At 34.5% G+C, this 19,732-nt stretch overlaps 1 protein-coding gene across 7 annotated transcripts in view; it reads left to right on the top strand.

The window, feature by feature from the left end:
- The window catches only part of SYT14 (synaptotagmin 14), a 90,111-nt gene that overhangs the window by 31,957 nt on the left and 38,422 nt on the right, over positions 1-19,732 (top strand). For 4 of the 7 annotated variants that reach the window (XM_027641391.1, XM_027641390.1, XM_027641387.1 and 1 more), the window contains one exon: positions 276-494. The exons of the other annotated variants lie outside the window; for them this stretch is intronic. In XM_027641391.1, the coding sequence (XP_027497192.1) occupies positions 276-494 (219 nt within the window). The remainder of the gene's footprint in view (positions 1-275; positions 495-19,732) is intronic. 7 annotated transcript variants of the gene reach the window in all.

Below are 19,732 nucleotides of genomic sequence, written 5' to 3'. Positions count from 1 at the left end.
TACAAGAATTCATCAGTTTTCTGTTGAATAAGTGTTAGAATGGTATTTGGAGCTTAATGATCTTTCAGGTTTTCTAGAAAATGGAAACAGCTCTTACCAGTTACAAAGTCACATAATGCTTATAATTACAATAAAATATTTTTAAAATATTACAGAAATTTTAATGAAAATTTCTTAATGAAATATCTTAAATATCTTCAGTGATAACCTTTTATGGTTATTTTCTTGTATTCTATTTTGAGCTGTAGTCGATTTGCTTTATTTTATTCAAACAGACAATTCTTATATGAGTAAAGACCAGCATGGTTCATCATCTGAGAGTGAAGATGAAGCACTGGGTAAATATCATGAGGCCTTGTCTAGAACCCAGAGTTCCAGGCTGCCAGTGGTGGATGGCAGACAGCAAAAAAACTATATATGGGAAACCAGACAAAAATATAGTCCCCTGTCTGCAGAATATGATGGATACAGTAGTGAAGCCTCAATAGATGAAGGTAAGAGTGATTTAAAAGCCTTCCTTTTACTCCAAATTTCAGAATTGTGTTCTGGATAAGTAAGTCCTAGATGAGAGCAGCTTGACTAGAAAATAGTCAAGATCTGCAAGAAATATCCAGACACCTTTTATATTTGTGCATGCTCAAAAAAAAAAAAAAAAAGCACAGACTTGTGTGCATTCTTTCAGAAATACTGCAAATGATATAATACCTTGTTATATTAAGTTTCTTTAAATTTAATTTTGGAGGAAATTTAAACTGGTTTGATTTAGGAAGGAAGCATGGCAACTCTTGTTGAATTTGTGGTATTATAAATACAAGGGAGACATGTTATTCCTCACTTGATAAACTGTTATAACAGCAAAGTAAACGGAACAGGTTATTGGCTATGGTGCATATGGTCATTGCAGTGTGCATTACTGGAATGTTCTGTATGTTTTCTTCTCTTGAAAGAAATTACTGCAAAGATTAGATTAATGTATTTTTTTCCATGATGCTGAAAGTTGGATGTAAACAATGGATATTCTCTTATGTGCTGTATATTTTTTGATTTTAAGTCAAGGTGACAACTTGACCTAGAGGCTGAGAATTCTGCTGTCAGTATTTTGTCAATATGCTTTTTGTATTTGAAAATAGCTGTATGTGAGAATTGTGTCTGTAGACAGTTTCAAGCATGAAAAGTGAACTTTTGTGGAAGTTAGATAAAAGTAAGATTCTAATACAGGTACTGTGCTATAGTAAGATATTTGTTGGTCTCCCCTTAGTACATTAAAATGCAGAAGTTTTTCGGTGTTTGATGTTTTCTAATAAGCATGGATACATGTAATTAAAAGATATCTGTCCTTAAATGTTCTATATAGTCTGGAAGTACTTGAAAAAAAAATATTTTCTACTGTGTAATGTAATTAAATTATATAAAAGTCTGTTTGCCATTGAAGTTTTTAATTAGTGTATGATCATTCATGATCCCAAGCTAAGACCCAAAGCACATGAAAGCCATAGTTGAATTCAGTTGCAGAGTAAGAGAATTCATTTTTGATCATCAGAAAATTCGATTCTTTCCTTTGCTGTTAAATTGTAGGAAGGCTGAGTTCCAGCGAATAGTTAAGGAGATGCAGAGGTGAGATCAGGTGGTAAGAGCTGATCCTTGGACACTGTGATGGAGAAGGACAAGGAAGAGGGATAATAAAAGTATCATGTTTGGGTTTTATATCTACTGAGATCTCTCAGCAGTGTTAGCTGGGGAAATATGAAAGATAAGATACTAATTTTTTATGCGGCTTGTGTCACTGTTGGGAAAAAGTGATGATGTATATTAACAGGAGAGGGAAAAATTATGGTATTTTTCAGCAAATAGTACAAATTATACAAGAAGACTACTTTCACATATCCAGAATAATGTATTTGTTTCTTTTCAAACCACTGAGGCTGGTTGTTGAAATAGTCATAGTCATGACATTTGTCTTTCTATTTCATCGTGTCTCAGTTTTTTTATCCACCTCAGTTCGTCTTCTCAGTGAAAAGTCCTCAGTTCATCTGAGCTTTTTCCTTTGACCCTGTAACATTTAAGCTTCAAAGGCATCGTGCTAGCCTGTATACAATTTTTTCTTTTGGTTGTATTTTACTTCTTTTTTATAATTGTCTTCCTTATCATTCTCTTAGGTCATCAGGATTCATAGTCACTGATTTTTATCCTCTTCTGGGGAATGAAAACTCCAGTCTAGAAATCTATATCATATTTACAATTTAAGACAAAATAACCTTGTTGGCAAATTCAAGTTTTGCATCAGGAAAGTTACAATTGTTTCTCCCCTGTTCCTTTTTTGTTATTCTTCTATTGCTAAAGAAGTCTGTCACCAGGTGCTATTCCTTCTCAATTCTCTTTCATTTGGGAAGCAAGCTGGATATAAATTCTGTTTATATATATGCAGACATATTCAGGGTTTGGAAAAAAACCCTTTTAAAGCAAAAACTGTCAAAACATTCTAACTTAAAAAATTTGAAAATTTTAACCACATACTTCTACTTGCATAAAATCTTTAATACTGACTGTATTTTGCTTTTGCTGCTGCTTATGACATCATTCTCTTTCCACATTTTACAAGGAGTGGAGAGTCAGCAGTGTTATTTATTTGACAGCCTGCAGTCATTCTACAGAGTTTGGCAAGATGCTTGCAAATTGGAGTGATGTTTGTCTCATTTTTGGAATGTATTAATCTCAACAAAATTATGTTTAATCTGATTAAAAAAAAAAAGGTTAGTATTGGACATGGCAGCAGATTAACAACCTAGTGTTTTTCACTTTTCAGTGACCTGAAGGTGGCACACTAGAATAGTGTTAGTACTTTTTCATACTCCTCCTAAATTATTTCAGATATAAAAGAAAGAATCTTTGCACAATGATTAAAAAGTTTTAGAATAGAGGAAAAAGCAGAGTGTCCCTTGTTATGTTATGATCATTACAGAGGGAAAGCTTCCAAACCTAGAACTTTGATGAAAAGAAAAAGCTGAAAACCTCATGAAGAAAACCTACAGTCTTAAATAAATGAGGGACTGGTTATTGCTACCAAACAGTTCATATGTGTTCAGAGATACAGTCCAAGGGGGGGGAGCATCAACATTCCAGATGTTTCCGTGTAACTAGGTGTAAAGCTTTACTGTTTTCCTTAAATTTGGAAAATAATTTCATTAAATACTTGGTTTTCATGGCTGTTAAATTATTTTTATAGGAAATGTAAAGACAGATAATAGAACCATTTCTTGATTCTTTGTAGTGGAAGATGAGCAAGCTATGTCTCCTATGTGCTTTATTTCATGTGAAAAAAAATTGTCACTCCATTTGACTTCATGTGCTTCTGTTTTCTCATATGTACTTTACCATTTCTACTTCTAAGTCTTTAGCATTTTGGCTGTATTTCCATCTTATGGCACTGATTAGTCCGTATGTTAAACAGGACTTGATAATGTTACAGTGAAGTGATGAGAGGACAGAATTCATTTTTATCTCATCTCTGTTTTCCTCCTGCTCTTTGCTAGTAAACCAGCCCCTGATCATTAAGATTAAGGACAAGGTGGAATGGTCTTAAACGGAAGGAGGGTAGGTTTAGATTAGATATTAGAAAGAAATTCTTTACTGTGAGGATGGTGAGGCACTGGAACAGGTTGTCTGGAGAAGCTGGAAGCATTCAAGGGCAGGTTGGATGGGGCTCTGAGTAACCTGGTCTAGTGGAAGATATCCCTGCCCATACAGGGGAGTTGGAATGGTCCGTAAGGTCCCCTCCAACCCAAACCATTCCATGCTTCTATGAATTCTGTCAGAGGTAGAACAGTGCAAATATTTCACTTTCAGAAAATTGTTTTTCTCTGCTGAATTTTCTCTTCAGCAGTTAATCTCTCTCACGTGTTGTATCTTGCAGTAGTGAGCTGTGTGTTTTCAAGGGAGTCAATAAACAGTTTTACTAATAACTGTTTACTCTGAACTTCTGTCTTCACTGTTTAAACTTGTTTAGATGTGTCTAACTCTGCGCACACAAAATTTAATGAGACAAAAATATAATCTTTTCTTTATTAATATACCCTGTTAGATTTGCTAAAAGCACGTATAATATTAATATGTTTGCATCACTAAGACCTTCAAAATGTCTGATCACATTATTTTAAGGTTCACTTATTATCAATTACATAATTAGTTTATTACATCCATTTTCTGGCTTCATGCCTCTAAAAATGTTATATTCCAAAGCCTGAAAATGTGTGTGCTGTGTTTTCATATCATTCTTTTCTCCTCTAGATGGCCATATTAATCTTTCTTTTCAACGTATTTATATAGAACTCGCACGGCATTTTGTATCATGTTTGTTATAGTTGAATGAAGAAAGCAGTATATTCTGTGGGTTTCGGTAGTTATTTTGATGATGGAATGTTCTAGTAGAACTTTAGTTAATTCTGTGAAGTTTGAGGTTTTAAATTTTCGTTCACAAATACCTGCTTATGACCAGTGTCTGATCTACTTTATATACTTGTATTGCACGTTTGATACATTTAGATTTTAATAACTTATAGTGCGTATTTAAAATGAAAAGTAAATTACTATTGTCCTTAGATGCAAATATTTCTACAGACTCAAAGCTACTGTAAATATGTAACTTTTGAGGCGAGGTTCTCATGGGCAGGCTTAATTCCATAATACCGCTAAAGGAAAATCTAATTGATTAGAAAATCAAGTGGATGACATGTCATCATTAAAAGGAAAATTTGCACCTGAAATTTTCAACTCTTGCACAAATGACCAAAAACTTAATCACCGAAAAGAGAAACCTGTATAAGTACAGTGTATGTGGACTTAATCTCTGTGCTTGGGCCCAGAATTCCAGGGTCAGCTCGAAGTTTGAAATGTTAATTTTGCCAGTAATAGTATTTGTGTTATTTCTAATATTATCCAATAAAGTATGGATATTATGGTCACTTCCTGAAGTGACCTCTTTTCCTTTTTCCTCACACACATCCTGATAAAACTTCATTTTAGGTTTTTATAACAAGTATCCTACTTCTTATATTATTTCCTGCCATTTCAATATGTTGAATATGTAGTATTGCCTTTATGTACTCCAACTATTTGTAATATTTTGGAAGAGGGGATTAAGATAGGCTGTGATATTACATGTCTGTTTCAGAAAATAAAGAACAAAAATAAGGAAAAACCCACTATGAGTTTTTTTTGCTAACAAAGAGTTTATAATTTCAAATAGGGATTTAAATAAGGAAGTGTAAAAATTTTATGTTTCACACTGGCATTATTCTTTGTACTTTGTATTTGGAAATATTTTTTAATATCTATATTGTGATCTTAAATGGACCATACTTTCTTAATTACTTCAAATCCAAAAAAATGTAAAATATGATATTAAACTAGCTTCTTTGTTTCCAGTAGTGGCTGCTTCCTCAACTTTAACCAGGCATTCCACTGGGAAGTTGTTGTGTCTTTCTTATCTCTCTAAGCCTCTTAGGCAAGTACAAGATGTTTTCTTTAAAGAGATGGTTCCCTAAATTCCTAATTAAGTTTTTAAACTTAGAAATGTTAGGGTAAATATATTGAAATTACAGTTTTGCAGGCAGATGTCGAAAACTATAGATGGTTCTTTGGTTTTGAAATCAAGATTCTCTGAATCCCTTGAGATAAGAAAGGTAGAAGAGGGGAAGAAAGCAGTTTGGATTTTTTCATAGTTGATTTGGGATACTCTTAAAGTATGTCTTGCCCAAATTACCTCTTTAACAGCTGTGCAAAATTCCGGATTAGGGAGCAAGCAAGAGGGATTGATCCCAATTTGAGACAAAGTAAGTGACATCATGATGGAAGAAAGGAGTAAGCTCACTTGCTGACTTAGCACACTTAGATGTACTTTATTTAGCTACAGTTTGCCAGTTCTAGTACAACTACAGGTTCCATCTTCAGCCTATTTTAAAGTCTTTTTCTAACTTCTCAATTGGTAAAGCCCCATGACTGAAGACATGTTTGTTCAGAGGCTCTATTTCTGGGATTGGCCCAAGTGCCTTACATTTCGCAAGGTTTTTTTGAAACATATGGAAGCACTAAAAGACTGCAGTGAGAAAACATAAGTTCTCTTAAATGAGAATCTGCTGCTCTAGCAGACATATGCTACTGGATTTTATCCATCATTTCCATATTGTGAAGGTAGAATATGATGTTATTTTTGTAGTTTATCTTCTCCTCTTCTATTCTTCTCTAGGCTTTCGGCACTTTATGTTGATGTGTCTGTGGACATATGTTTGCCTTGTTCCTCAGTGTCAATCTTTGCACATGAAGGTGACTGTTCTTCTGGAATCTCTTGGATCTAATTCTTTAGGCAGCTTTTTGCCTTTTCCTTCTCTCTTGTTAGTTTCTATTTGGGAAAAGTCTCTTCACTGAATTAAAGTATATGTAGAGATTTTCTCTCAATATCTTTTCAACATAAGCACCAAAACTCCTTCATAGGCACCTCAAAACTGGTATACAGGTGAATCTTCCCAGTTTGTTAAAGCGACCTGTGGAGTTTTCCTCAGTAAATACATTCTGTGAAGTAGGATCCTACTTATTCAGACTTGTCAAGCTGAGTGAAAGCCATTGGGCAGGCTTAGAGAGGAAGAATGGATTACTCAGTGAATCCCATGATAACCAGTTTATTTTCCAGTTTATCTTCTATCATTATTCCTTGCATGGAAGTAGATCTACTTTCAAACCAAGTGTGAATGAAACCTTACTGGTTTGAAGTTATAGAGTGAGGGCCTCGGTATGGTTGTATTGTGTTCGGCAAAATAAGGCCACAGTTTTCTCAAAATTGGTCTGTCTATCTGTACACTTCAGGTGTTATGAACTACAGGCAAAGACGATGGCTTACATGGCAAAAGAACTGTGCACTGGTATTCACACTGGAAGTTTGAAAGCTTAGTTGAATACTTGATCATAAATAGTTATTTCTTTTATTTTTCTTTTAATGTGCTTCAAATAAATGAATTAGAAATACTGGAAAGAATATTTAGCAAGAAGGTGGCCAACCACTTTTTTCTGATGCGTCTTTATCAGATTACCTGTGAGATTTCTTCCTACCTATAGGAAGTAATTACTCTTTTTGTCCTGCTATTTTGGATAGACTTAGGGTTTCAAATAGTACATTCATCAAGAGACTTTGAAAGGGTCTTCAGTCAAGAGATTTAAGAGAAATCTTAAGAAACCTTCGAAGCAGTGTTTCATAAATGCTTCAGAGTGTATTTTGAAGGCCAAGTCATGTTACAACTGTGAATACTCCAGATATTCATACTCGTGTATCCTACCTGATAATGCTTGTGTACTAACAACTGATGTCATTCTTGTTGCACTTTCTGGAGATTTTTTTTGATTTTTAATTGATACAGCTTCCTTATGCTTGTTTTTTATTATGTGGACATCTACCCATGACATTTTTTATTTTAAGAGTAATTAAAAATCTTCATATAGTACAGGAGAAAGTTCAATGATGCAATACTAATGATACAAAAGTCTGATTCCTGATTGTATGTGTCTGCCTCCTCTGGTTAATTGGAATGAGTCCTCATTGGCTTCAAGCCCTTAAAAATTGGAGACAGCAAATTTCTTGTGGTTTTGAAGCTTCTGGGGAGTGAGGCCATTCAATCCATAGCTGTATCAGCTCTATCAAGGGAATATTTAGGGATACTTTCATAGAAAAGATACTTTTGTAATTTGAGGATTTGCAGAATAGTGTCCAGAACTAACTTAATTTGCAGCACTTTCTACTTACTATCTCTGATGCTGCGGTTTTGGGTTTTGGGCTTCTCTATGGGTTTTTTTTGGTGTGAGGGTTTTTTTTGGTGTGGGTTTTTAGGTTTATTTTGAGTGCCAAAGTAGCTTCCTAGTGCATTATGACAGACCTCTATTATTCTTCTGTAATACTGGAAGATAGTTTCCTAAGTACTTGAATTTATGATGCATGTTTCCCCAAAATAAACTCAACTGAACGAACGTTGCAGAGACTAAGGTGTCTTTTATTCAGTTTTACAGAGTTCAGGTCTTTTATCCTTCCCAAGAAACTGTTACCATTTGTCTTGTGAAAAGTTCCTGATAGTAAGGAACTTTTCATGTAAGCAATTCATGTATTAGGCTATGATCATGTTGTGGTTACAACTCTTTACCTGTAGGAAATGCAGACATGCAAAGTCTCGTGTCCTAGAATGGACAGAATTCACAGATGAGGTAGAAAGTACATGTGTAATTCAATATTATTACTGTAATTTTCTTGAAGAATATTATGGAGGGGGCAAGATATAAACATGGGATTTAAGTGCAAAGGAGATCTGTGTCTGAGTTGAAACACAGTTTGAGAACTTGAGAGTTTAAAAACCAGATAGATGATATCAAAGTTGTGCACAGTCTTTTAACCAAAGGAAACACATGAAAGTGCTTGATAGAATGAATTTGGATAATTCTGAAACCATGAATTTACCCTGTGATTAGCAGCAGAGATGCTGGAAAAAAAAGATGCTGTTAAAGTATGCATGTCATCTACTTCTGAGAGAAGAAACCTAGTAACAAAACTCAGTCGGGGATGATGATAAGATTTTCAACAGAAAAATTCCTTTTCCAGCTAGACCAACTCCAAAGAGGAGGAAAAACTGTCTGCCAATGGGAAAGGGCTTTTTTTCCTGATGTGCACAAGTGAGGAAAGCAATCTCACAAATTAGGTTCCTCCTGCCAGCATTTTGAAGTCTTTGAAGAAATACCCACCCTTTGCATTGATGTGAAGGCTTTGAAGAAAGTCACCCTTAGCAATGTGATATCTCTGAAATGATGTAAATCATACATTAATAATAACAGGAAAGTTTTCATTTTATTGTAAACTTATTATTTTAATAAGTCTCTCATCTATTCGAATCTGGAATTTATGAAAGGATCAAGATCTGTCGTTAACTTGGAAAAGTTCACATACGTATTTGTGACTGAAATAGTTCCTATTTAAAATAGATGTTCTACATTCATAAAATGTTGAGCTGTTTTGTGATAAAAACACAAGAGTGTTGTATCAGCAGAAAAGATAATTTCCTTGATGAGCCACGTGATTTTGCTGATTCTGAGAGTTCACATTGCAAACTGGGTATTTCTTGTACTAATATGTAAAAGCTATTGAGAGTGGGCATTCTGTTTTCCTTGGTGTTGTGGTAATATCCAGTGATATAGGGTAGCAGTTACTGTGATCTTTATACATGTATACCAGGGCATGTGTCTTGTTCTGAAAGACTCTCACGGAACAGACAGAAGGAGGTACAGTTTTCATTAGTCTTAACCCTAATTCAAAAGATCCCATGACTCTATCATGGAAAGAGTGACTAAGAAACAGACTAAGAAACAGTAGACTGGAAACCTCTGTAGACATTGATTAGGTGCATGGGGAAAAGGGATTTTACCCTGTACTCTACTTACCTGCTGAGAACAGTCATGCTATTTGGTCATCAGAGTGAAGCAGTTCACGTAAATATGAGAACTAAACTCGTTATTACAGCTTTGGAATAGAATCATAGACTGTTTTGGGTTGGAAGGGACCTTAAAGATCATCTAGTTCCAAACCCCTGCCATGGGCAGGGATGCCACCCACTAGATCAGGTTGCCCAGGGCCCCATCCAACCAGGCCTTGAACTTTACATAAGAATATTACAAAAGAACGGCTTATGAGTTCTTCCTCTGTTGCAGGTGTGGATAAATGAACCATTCTTCTTACCTTTAAAGTTAAAAGCCAAAGATTTTTAACTCTAGTCTGAGACTAATGTTTGCCTTCTAGTTGTACCTTTTCCCCCTAGGTTAAGGACAGGTTACCATTAGGCCTTTTTTTTACAATCTGATCACTTTACAATCTGAACACTACACAGGGGTTTTATTGGAACTGAACTATTTTTTTTGTTTTGTTACCTAATGTAGATTATTTTCCTTATGCATATATATCAATTTCATAGGTATTCTTTAACTATATTGTAAGTGTTCTCTTGGAATTATTTAATGAATGTTTTGTCCTTGTACAAGAAGAATAATGTTACCATTTTTATCTAATAACATGTATTTTATTGTTAGGATAACTATTTTCATAGCTACTTTATGTACATTATTTATTGAGACTACTTAGTATCTGACTAAACAATATGAATTTGTTTCTGTAGCTTGTGTGGAGGGAAAGATATGTAATTTGTTTTCTTGCAAAATAAACTCGTATGTGCTGCTTGCAACACTTCTGTGTTACAAAGTTACCCCAACTTTTAGGAATTATTGGAATATTTTCCTCGGGGAAAAGGAAAAGCATGATATGTTATATAACTTGAAATAATATTTTTTGTTTGTGTCCTTTTGGTTTGAGGTGAGTTTTTGGGGGCAGGGGGGTTGGTTTGTTTGCAATTACTTTTCCTCCACTCTACTGACAAGCTGGAAATAGATCCTTAACTGGTGTAATTGCTGTGCTTCTGGTCACTCCAATGCAGCACATCAGGTCTCATGAAAGCACATAGGAAAACTCAAAGGGAAAATTATTTTATTATGGAAATTCTGATCTGGTCCTTTGAGAGAAGCTAGCAGACATGCTTAACTGGGTGTAAGATTTTCTGTGTGGAGTCACCTATGTCCAATTCAATTAAACCTTGATCTTTAAATTTGTAAATAGGAAATCTTGCTACATTCACCTTCCACACCACTTAATAGTCTGGCAGCATGTGTTTTTGTGTATATATTTGTACAATTTGCTTGGGAGAAAAAAAAAAGTGACCCAGCTCTCTATTTTGACCTTTTTGCTTTCGTCTTGTTGAACCATTCTAAATTTTGTCCTTAAAAATGTTTTGCAAAAGATAGTCAGTTATCACAATTTTCTAATTGTTTTAATTTTAAAAGAAGATTTGTGACATTCCTTTGCAAATATATCAATTTGTCAGATAAAGGTTAAAAATTAGATACATTTTATTCATGTTAAAGTCACACCCAGCTTATTTAAAGGCAGCTTTGACTTAGAGTTGCAAGCCTGAGGATATTGATTTGAATTATGCATGACTGTCTGGTATGCAGTTCCATTAGCCTGCTGGATGGATAATGTAAACATGTTCAGAATTTTAAGTATCCTATATGAGCATATGAGCGGCAGGTTAAAAATAGAGCTGATAAGAGCATGCGTATCTGAAAAATCCAAATCTTGGAGAATAAAACGACAAAAGGGTCGTGTCTTCAAGAGGCTGACTTCAGGTGTGATTTTCTTTTCTTTGAAACTGCTTGGCCTGAACAAATAGAGCTTGTACATATGACTTGAACAGGTGACAGAATTGCTGTTATCTGCTGCAAAGCAGACTGGAAAACACACTCGTAACCAAAAGGTCAAGGCCAACCCTGCAACTTTTGGCAAAAAAAGCGGAGCAGTGTCTGTTCTTGTTTAAATTGGTCAAGATTAGTGATTAGGCTAATTTTGCCGTATCTTCAAGGAATCTGCTTTGGAATGTTTTTTGATTTTGCTCAAACTTCCTGTGGCTTCCAGTATCTCATAGTTCCTGTTTATGTTATATCTGATCAGTTGTTTGTTTGTATTTTAGCAGTCTGTAGTTTGGAAGTACAAGTAATGATTTCTGAAACTTTGTTTTTAAATCCTTAGCACTAAAAACAGTGTGTTAGTAAGATTTAAAAACAGATAGTATATTTTTAGAATTTTGTCCAAGTTCCTGTGAATTTTAATAGGAAAAAAAGACAACTCTGAAATGAAAAGTACAGTGTCATCTATGTTACATTTATAAAGACTTATCATATTTCCAAATGTTTCTGTTGCATATGTAGAGTTTTTCGCAATATGGTGAGCTGCATGAAAATCACAAAAATCTATTGAACTTATTTTCAACATCTGATGGATACAAACCAGGAAACTAGTTTCCTGGTTTTGAGAAATAGCTTCTCAAAGTTATTTTGCTTGGAGTGCCTCATATTTGGCTATGTTAAATGCTGTACATAATATCAGATTGGAACTATTTCTAGATTATGAGATTGAGAGAGAATAATGATGTCTTTTCCCTGGGCTTTAAAGCATTTATTTGCTTACTATAATAATAAATCCATGGAAATTTGCAAGCAAATGTGTGACTTAAAAGCTCTTTGTGATGATGAAGTTAATTATACTGCTCTCATATATTTCTTTCTTTTCCTCTCAAAGCTTGGATCATGAATTTTATATTCACATAAAATTTGGCCAGTAGATAAATCTTGGGTAGTACTGGTAAAATTTGAAAAGGTGTTTTGAATTGATGGACATTTTTCCTTTTAACTGAGGACTAGTTAATTTGTTACAAGACTAGCACTTAATACTCTCCTTTGAGAAACTCATCATCCTGTTTGGTAACAGCTGTTATCTTTGACTGTAACCAGAACAAAATTCCTTTCACTGTCAATGAGAACCACTGCTCTGAATCATCTGCTTTTCCTTCCTGTTAAGAAGAAGGGGCTTTTAAAGAAGAAAATGTTTTGAAATAGCAATAGTAGTTGTCATTAGTGTTAAAGGCAATCTATTGGCCACAGAGGTGTAGGGAACAACAGTGGCAACTTCCAGACAACTTCAATATTTTGTGAAGGAAGAATTTATGAATCTTTTTTATGAGGGATGGTAACAATGGCAGTTATTTCTTTAAAAGAGACTAGTTTGCACTTTAATTCTTCTCAGAGAAGAACGGGAGGATCTCTTGTGTGTTTTTTGTGCCCGGTGAAGATAATGCAAGAGAACATTATACAGAGGAAAAATGATAGCATGTGTAACAGTGAATGTAGTGGCCTGAGTACAGAGCCATTGTGTAAATATCTCCACTGTTCCAGATGCTCTTTTTTTTTGTTTTGAGTGGTTCTGACATAAAACTACAGAACTGTAATATTTTGATAATACAGGCCACATAAATACATAAATGCCACAATATAGCAGTCAATTTTAAGTTCATTTTCCTTATTCTCTAGCTTTTGGTTACTTTTAAGACATTTTCAGGGGAAAAAATAGAAATGAGGTTTAATTTTCTTTGGATGTTCACAGTAAAAATATTATGTGGATTTTTTCATACCCCAAAGAAAGTTTGAGACAGTACAAAGTTAAATTTAAAACTTAAAATAAGTGCATCTTATGAAATCTGGGTAAATGTAAGTCCAACCTACACTGTTAGAAAAATGGAAATATTTAATATGTCTTTAGTCTGTATGTGATTGTTGGAAACTTACAGAATTATACAGTTATTTCATAATGTTACTACAAACAAGGGTAAGAATCTGGTTTTTATGCATCAATGTCTCTGCCTCAGATATTATACTTTAAAATGTCTGTATTTTAAAGCAAATCTGAGCCTGTGGATATGAAGAAGTCAAATACATTTTTTGGTGAGTGTTTTGTTGTAGTACTTAGAGAAGTTTAGGTGGCTGAGGAAAAGAGACAATAGCAGCAGCAGTTGTTTGCTCATTCTTCACTGGCTCTCCTGCTCTTAGTTGCCTCCATGACACTTGTTTATGCAGTTGATGTCTTTCTGATGATTTAATGCATGGAAGGGTGGGAAGTTCTGAATCTATGTCGAGTTCATATTGCAATGATTTATTTTTCCTTCTGGTTATTCCCCTTTACTTTTCATCTATCAGTTCAGATTATGTTATCAGAGCTTGGTTTTTGAATCCTGTGTAAATTTTGCTGCCTCAGTGGGAGAGAGTCTTTTGTTTTTAAGAAGAGGTCAGAATACAAAAACATAATGGGAAAAATCAGTTTAACTGCCCTCTTCCTACACTGAATTAGTACAAATTATTCCCAGCTTGTTGGAAAGCAGTCTGCATTTGAAAATGTCCATAATAAATCGGTATAAAGAGGCCTAACAATTTCTGTTTAAAGGAGTTTTATTTACTCTAGTTTATGCATAATCTCGGAGTTGCATACAATGTGTCTGCAACTCCTTTCAGAAACACTTGCTGAAATTTGCAGTGTTTACATCTCCCGTGGATATACTGATCTAGAAACACACAAATTCTACCAACTCAAAATAAACAGCAAACTCAGAATGAATCTGTGTACTTCCATTTTCATTTTTAACAGTGTTTCAGTGTTGGTCAGACTAAATTTATTTATTTATTCATTTTGTTTTCCTTGAGCAAAAATACTAGATTTCAAATAGAAACAAATGTGCCTGTTTATTTCATTACAGATGGTAGTATATGTCATACCTCATTTTTTTTCGGGGGGGATAGAGGAAGAGGAACACTTCAAGTGGTTAGATGTTCATCCTGTATAGATCTCTCAGATTCCTACTGTGCCAGTTCTCTGGTGTTCGATAAGGCACACAAAGCAGTTGTGGGAGAAAGCATATCACTTGTATCCATGGTAACTCGAAAGATACTTTGGAACTCAAAAGGATAGAATAAGCCAGAGTAATAGGTCTCATTATAAGGGCAAAATACATAAAAGGTTCAGGCATATGCTTTTAATTAGTTACCAAAAATAGCTAGAATCAGAGATGATGCAATGAAACAATAATTCTTAGTATTAGAAATGAGCAACACTTGAAATCTGAAAGGCTTTTATCTTACCATCTTATAGGTATTCGGTCCATGAATACTAATAGGTTTGCAATGGTTTCTTAATCATGCTTAGGACATGAGAGTGCACTCTGATAAAAGCTAGAGCAAGTCTCATATGACTGTAAGTTTCTGAAGTTCCATAGTGATGTTAATTCTCATGGCTGTGATGCAGCTTCTTATGAATTGCATGAGCAAAGCATTCTCTCCTGTTTTGCAAGTGCACTGCTGAAAAATGAATGTAATGTGTGCTTCTATGTAGGGATAATAAAAAATGGTTGAAAATACAGATTAATTTGAGATCAAAGATACAGTATTTTTCAGAGTAAGTCACTTTAATTAATTTAAAATAGGAACGTAAGCAATGGGGAAAAGTGTGAAAACTTGAAAGGATGGTCTAGAATTGAATCCCAGAGAACAAAAATAGAACAATATATGAAGTACAAGGTATAGGATATTTGAATAATCATTTTAATAAAAATATTTTAATACAGTGAATAATTTTAAAGTTTTCTATTTGAACAGCAGTGTTTGTAAGGGATCCATCTTGTATTGCAGTGCAATTCTCCACATTATTTCCTCTGTTGCTATAGAAACTAATTCTAGTGCAGCTGTGATCGCTTATCAAAATTCTAATGTTTCAATACCCATTTCTTATTTTGAGTTATTTAAATAGCCTTGTCTTTGAATCAAACTGCACATTTCATCACTGCTGAATTGTTGACTGGTCAAAATGTTAATGCAAAGTGATGGCAAATGCTGCGGGATTGGGATTTTTTTTTCTTTTTCCTATCTAAGCTATCATACTTATTGTTAAAGTTTGAATAACAAGCAAATTAAGGCTCTTTCATTTGTTAAATTTTAAAGGTCAATATTTGTTGTCTAACATCAGCATTTTGTAATGCATATCACTTCCTCACTGTAATCTTAATTATATTTAATATTTCATAAACCTTAAATTGTTCCTGTAACTGATACTTGGCATTCAGGAGGGGGCCCATATGTATATATGTATGTTTAAATATATGTCTCTATGCGCGTGTAAACTATTGTTAGGATGCTTTTAACGTAAAAGTAAGTCTTGACATGTTCTTTTTATCAAAGTAAAACTTTCAGTGTTACTACGTTGTCTAAAACGAGTATACTACAGTAGCATGTCACTGGTTAACAAAGTATTCTGAGTCTCTTTTGCTCCTTGTATTATTGTTTCTTTGGGACTGGATTTGGGGTTGTTTTTTTGGTGGCAGTAGCAGTGGGTTTGGGTTTCTGTGTAGTTTTTGGCTAGTTGGTGTTTTTTGTTTGTTTCTAACAATGAAAGTACTGTGCTGGTAGATATATGTAATTAATGCAGGATGCAGCAATGTAACATTCTGATTGTGAACCATGTTAGACATCATTCTGCTGAATAGTTTTCAGTTGTAATGCTGAGATCTAAAAACTTTGCTGACACCAAATTACGAGGAAGGGTGTGATAGTAATTGGTCTGGAGACATATGTTGTATATTTTCTGCTGTTGTATCAAAGCTGCTGTAGTACTTTTCAAGATAATCACTGACTTTCTAATGAGCGTACACTAATTTCATGTAGAGTGAAATAAATAATTTTCAATTTTGAAATTATCATACAAACATTTTGCAGCTGTAGCTGTCAGACTTTGATTACTAATTAACTGCTGTGCACCACCTTTAAGTCTCTTATTCAACAAGCAGCATCAAACAGTAATTTCAAATTAGATATATAAATTTTTTGCTAGTATAAGAAGGGTCTGTAAGAAATGAGTTTTGATGGAGATGCATGTTTTCACTCTGTCTCAGTGGCTAGTAAGCTGGTGTTATAAATACTTACAGTTACACCACCATATTCATGGCAACACAATTTTCCAGATAGTGTTTTGGGAAGGTAAATGGGTTGAGAATGACTGATCCTTGATTGTTCAGCTCTGTTGTTTCTTTGGGTGGGTGACATGGAAGACCTGTTCCTCTCCTGTTTGCTGAGGTCTGAAGCATCATTCAGTAGACCTTTGCACGCAGTATGCAGCTTGGCCCCTCTTTTCTCATCCTCACAAGCTCTTGCTTACCTCTTATGGCTGGTGCTGTGCCTGAATGGAAGGATCTTTACCAACCAGACTCATACTCATCTAGTCCTGTCAAAATGCAGAAAATTACCTATTTTGTGAATTGTATGACAACTATGGAAACATAACAACGTCACATATTACATATAAGCCTAGTAAAGCAGCTCATCTGTGACGGTGGGAGGTCTCGGAAGCGCCGCAAAAAAGTGCAAGAAATTTAGTTTTGAATAACTGTGTTTCTTTATGCCTGGAGAAACTTGTTTGAGGCCTTGCTGGAGTGAGTGGAACAGACTGATGTGCTCCCCGCTGCTTAATCTGTGCCTTTTCTGTGAATTCTTAGCCCTCTTACTGGGTATGTGAAGCAAAGATACCTTGGTTTCAAAGCATCTCCATTTCCTATGATTGCACAGTGTCTATTTTACCTTTCTTCTTCTGGAGAGTTGGTCTCATAAGTCGTACTAGTGCCATTCCTAAGCATACTTTCTACAGGCACTAATATGTAAAAGGTTTTAGAGTAGTTCTTGAGCATACATAGACTGTTGTTGACCTGTTAGGTACTCCTGCAAACTGAGATCATAGTAGATTTTTCTTCTGGGTTCTAGCTGCTTTTTATTTGATAAAGTTATGAGAGATGTTTAAAAAAAAAAAAAACACAAAAAAAATTTGTTTTTTTCTGAAATCCTTTTTACAGAAATACTCTAATATACTGCAGGAAATACAGTCCATTTTAATACAGCAAGTCACTGAGCCAGTGTGTCAAAGAGAGAAGGGAAAAAAGTGCCTGAATAGAGAAGAGAAATCAAGGTGCTTTGGAATCTTAGGATCTGAATAAATAATTACCACTGTCTCCCCACTTAAAAGGAAAAATAATGATAAATCTAAAATATAAATGTAAAAATAAGTGCTTCTTGTGGGAAATGTCTTGCTGCTCCTGGAATGTAACTAGCTGTGTTCTTTAGGTCGTGCAGATTTTCACCTACAAATATGGATATTCCCACCCATCAGACATCACTGATTTCTCTTTTATCTCTTTGCTCTGTTGACATTACTTTTTTCTCAGATCTGAACCACTTTTTTGTATGTCATATGTTGTTTTATTTTCCCCATTCCTTCACCTTTCTTCCTCTGTCATTTTACTTTGTTATTTTACCGGTTTGTAATTTTTCATTCCTGTTAGCATCGTCTTTTTTATTTCTCTCTTTGCACCTTTTCTCATTTTCTGTACAGATCTACTAAATTTCTCTCCCTTTATTTCTTTTCTTTGTTAATTTACCAACAACCTATCACTTTTTTTTTTTCTGAATCTTTGCTCCTACTTTCTCCTTTTGCCTTTTTTCTCTTATTCCCTGTACTTTTTTCCTCATCCTTTCTTTTCCTTCTTTCCCACTACAAAGCTGATGATATTGGAAAAATCTGTGGGGGTATATCTCTTAAAAAGCTGGTGGCTTGGAGGTTTCCATCTTGTTGGTATTATACATTTCAGGTGAACTTTAGATTAATAATAATTTAAAAAACTTGAAGTAAAAATAAATAAAAATTTTAAAACAACCAACCAAACCAAAACCAAAACCACAAAAACGAACAGAATAAATGATTAGAGTACTAGTCTTAAAATATTTGATTTCAATTCTACGCTTCACTGGAAGCTTTCTGTGATTAGGAGCACTTCTGAGCTAGATTCACAGCAATCTTTATTACCTCTTTATTTACCCTGTACTTCAGTTCTTCATCTGTAAAGTGCCAAACATGTTAACTTCTACTATTATAGTACTACTGTTGTCTATAATATATTAACAGCTGCAAGATAGCCAGATTGGGATCATATATGTATCTTAAGTGGATGGGCAGAAAATATAACTCATGCTCTACTGAAATGGTTCATGCAGAATTATTGTATTGCTGCACTCTCTCTAACAGAGCATTCTCTGCACACAAAATTGCTGTGAAAATAAGGCAAAGCAATTAAAACAAGCTTTGTGTTCCTATTCTAGAAAAAGGTCTTGATGGAAAATATCTTTTGTGGTTCGTTTTCACCAGTTAGGATTAAGTAATCAATAGAAAGCTAGAATAGTAAGGAACTTTACAGATTTTTTTTTTTAATTACAAAACCAATACTAAGGTGAAGCTGTTTTTAAGACACTATAAAGTTATTGCATTTGAACTTGCAGAAAGAGTTCTCACTAAAGGGAGTAGTTGTATCTTATTCAAAATAAAAGTATGGAAAAAAAAGTGATGGAATTCTGATGTTTAAGGAACCCATGTAAGTGCTGTATATACTGCTGAATGGATCTGTTTGTATTGGCAAATGAATAATTATTGAGATCTTCGAGGGGCTTTCTGTACCACTTAGAAAACTTCAGGGGTTTTTTTTGTCAAATATAAAAATGAACATGCCTGAAATGAGCCACAAAAACATTAGTATGTTAAAGAAAATTATACTCACAACACATTAATCTTGCTTTCTAATCACACTTTGTTTCCTCATTTGAGACCGAATAGAATGAGAGCAGGAACATTACAGGAATATTAACTGTGTGTTACAGTTCTTTACTGGGAATTGATTTTAGACCTCTGTGGGATCTTTTTCACCTTTTCAGCACTTTATCCTGCTGCTCAGCTCCAGTGCTTAATACCACAGCTGTAGTAGTATAAAACTGGACTGGATTTTGAGCTATAATTTAAAGTGGTAATTGCACTCAAATGAAGTATACCAATGACAGGAAAATATTTCTGAAGCCCACATCCAGCTGCTACCGTCTAGGGGTATGGGGGGGATGCCAGTGTGCACACACTGGTGAGAAATGAGGATTCTCAGGGGCCTGAGATTGTTTACAGCGGGTGGAGTTTTCAAAGCTTTTAGCGGTAAAGCTCTGAATTTCCCTTAAGCATTTGTAAATGCTGATGAAAAAGCCAAATTTGGGAGAAAATTCACAGAGATGATAAAAGGCATTTCCTTGTCACCAAGATACTCTTAAGATTTCAAAGCCGGTTGTCAATCACCCTCAGCAAGCAGGACTTCTAGTGTATTTTAAAAGAGAGAAGAAAAAATAAAAGGAAGATTCTATGAATTCATTTAACTTA

The sequence above is a fragment of the Corapipo altera genome, unplaced genomic scaffold (assembly GCF_003945725.1).
Source record: "Corapipo altera isolate COAL_440 unplaced genomic scaffold, ASM394572v1 48b, whole genome shotgun sequence".
In the NCBI taxonomy this organism is placed as follows: domain Eukaryota; kingdom Metazoa; phylum Chordata; class Aves; order Passeriformes; family Pipridae; genus Corapipo; species Corapipo altera.
Note: the sequence above shows the minus strand (reverse complement) of the source record. Positions and strands in the feature narration are given on the sequence as shown.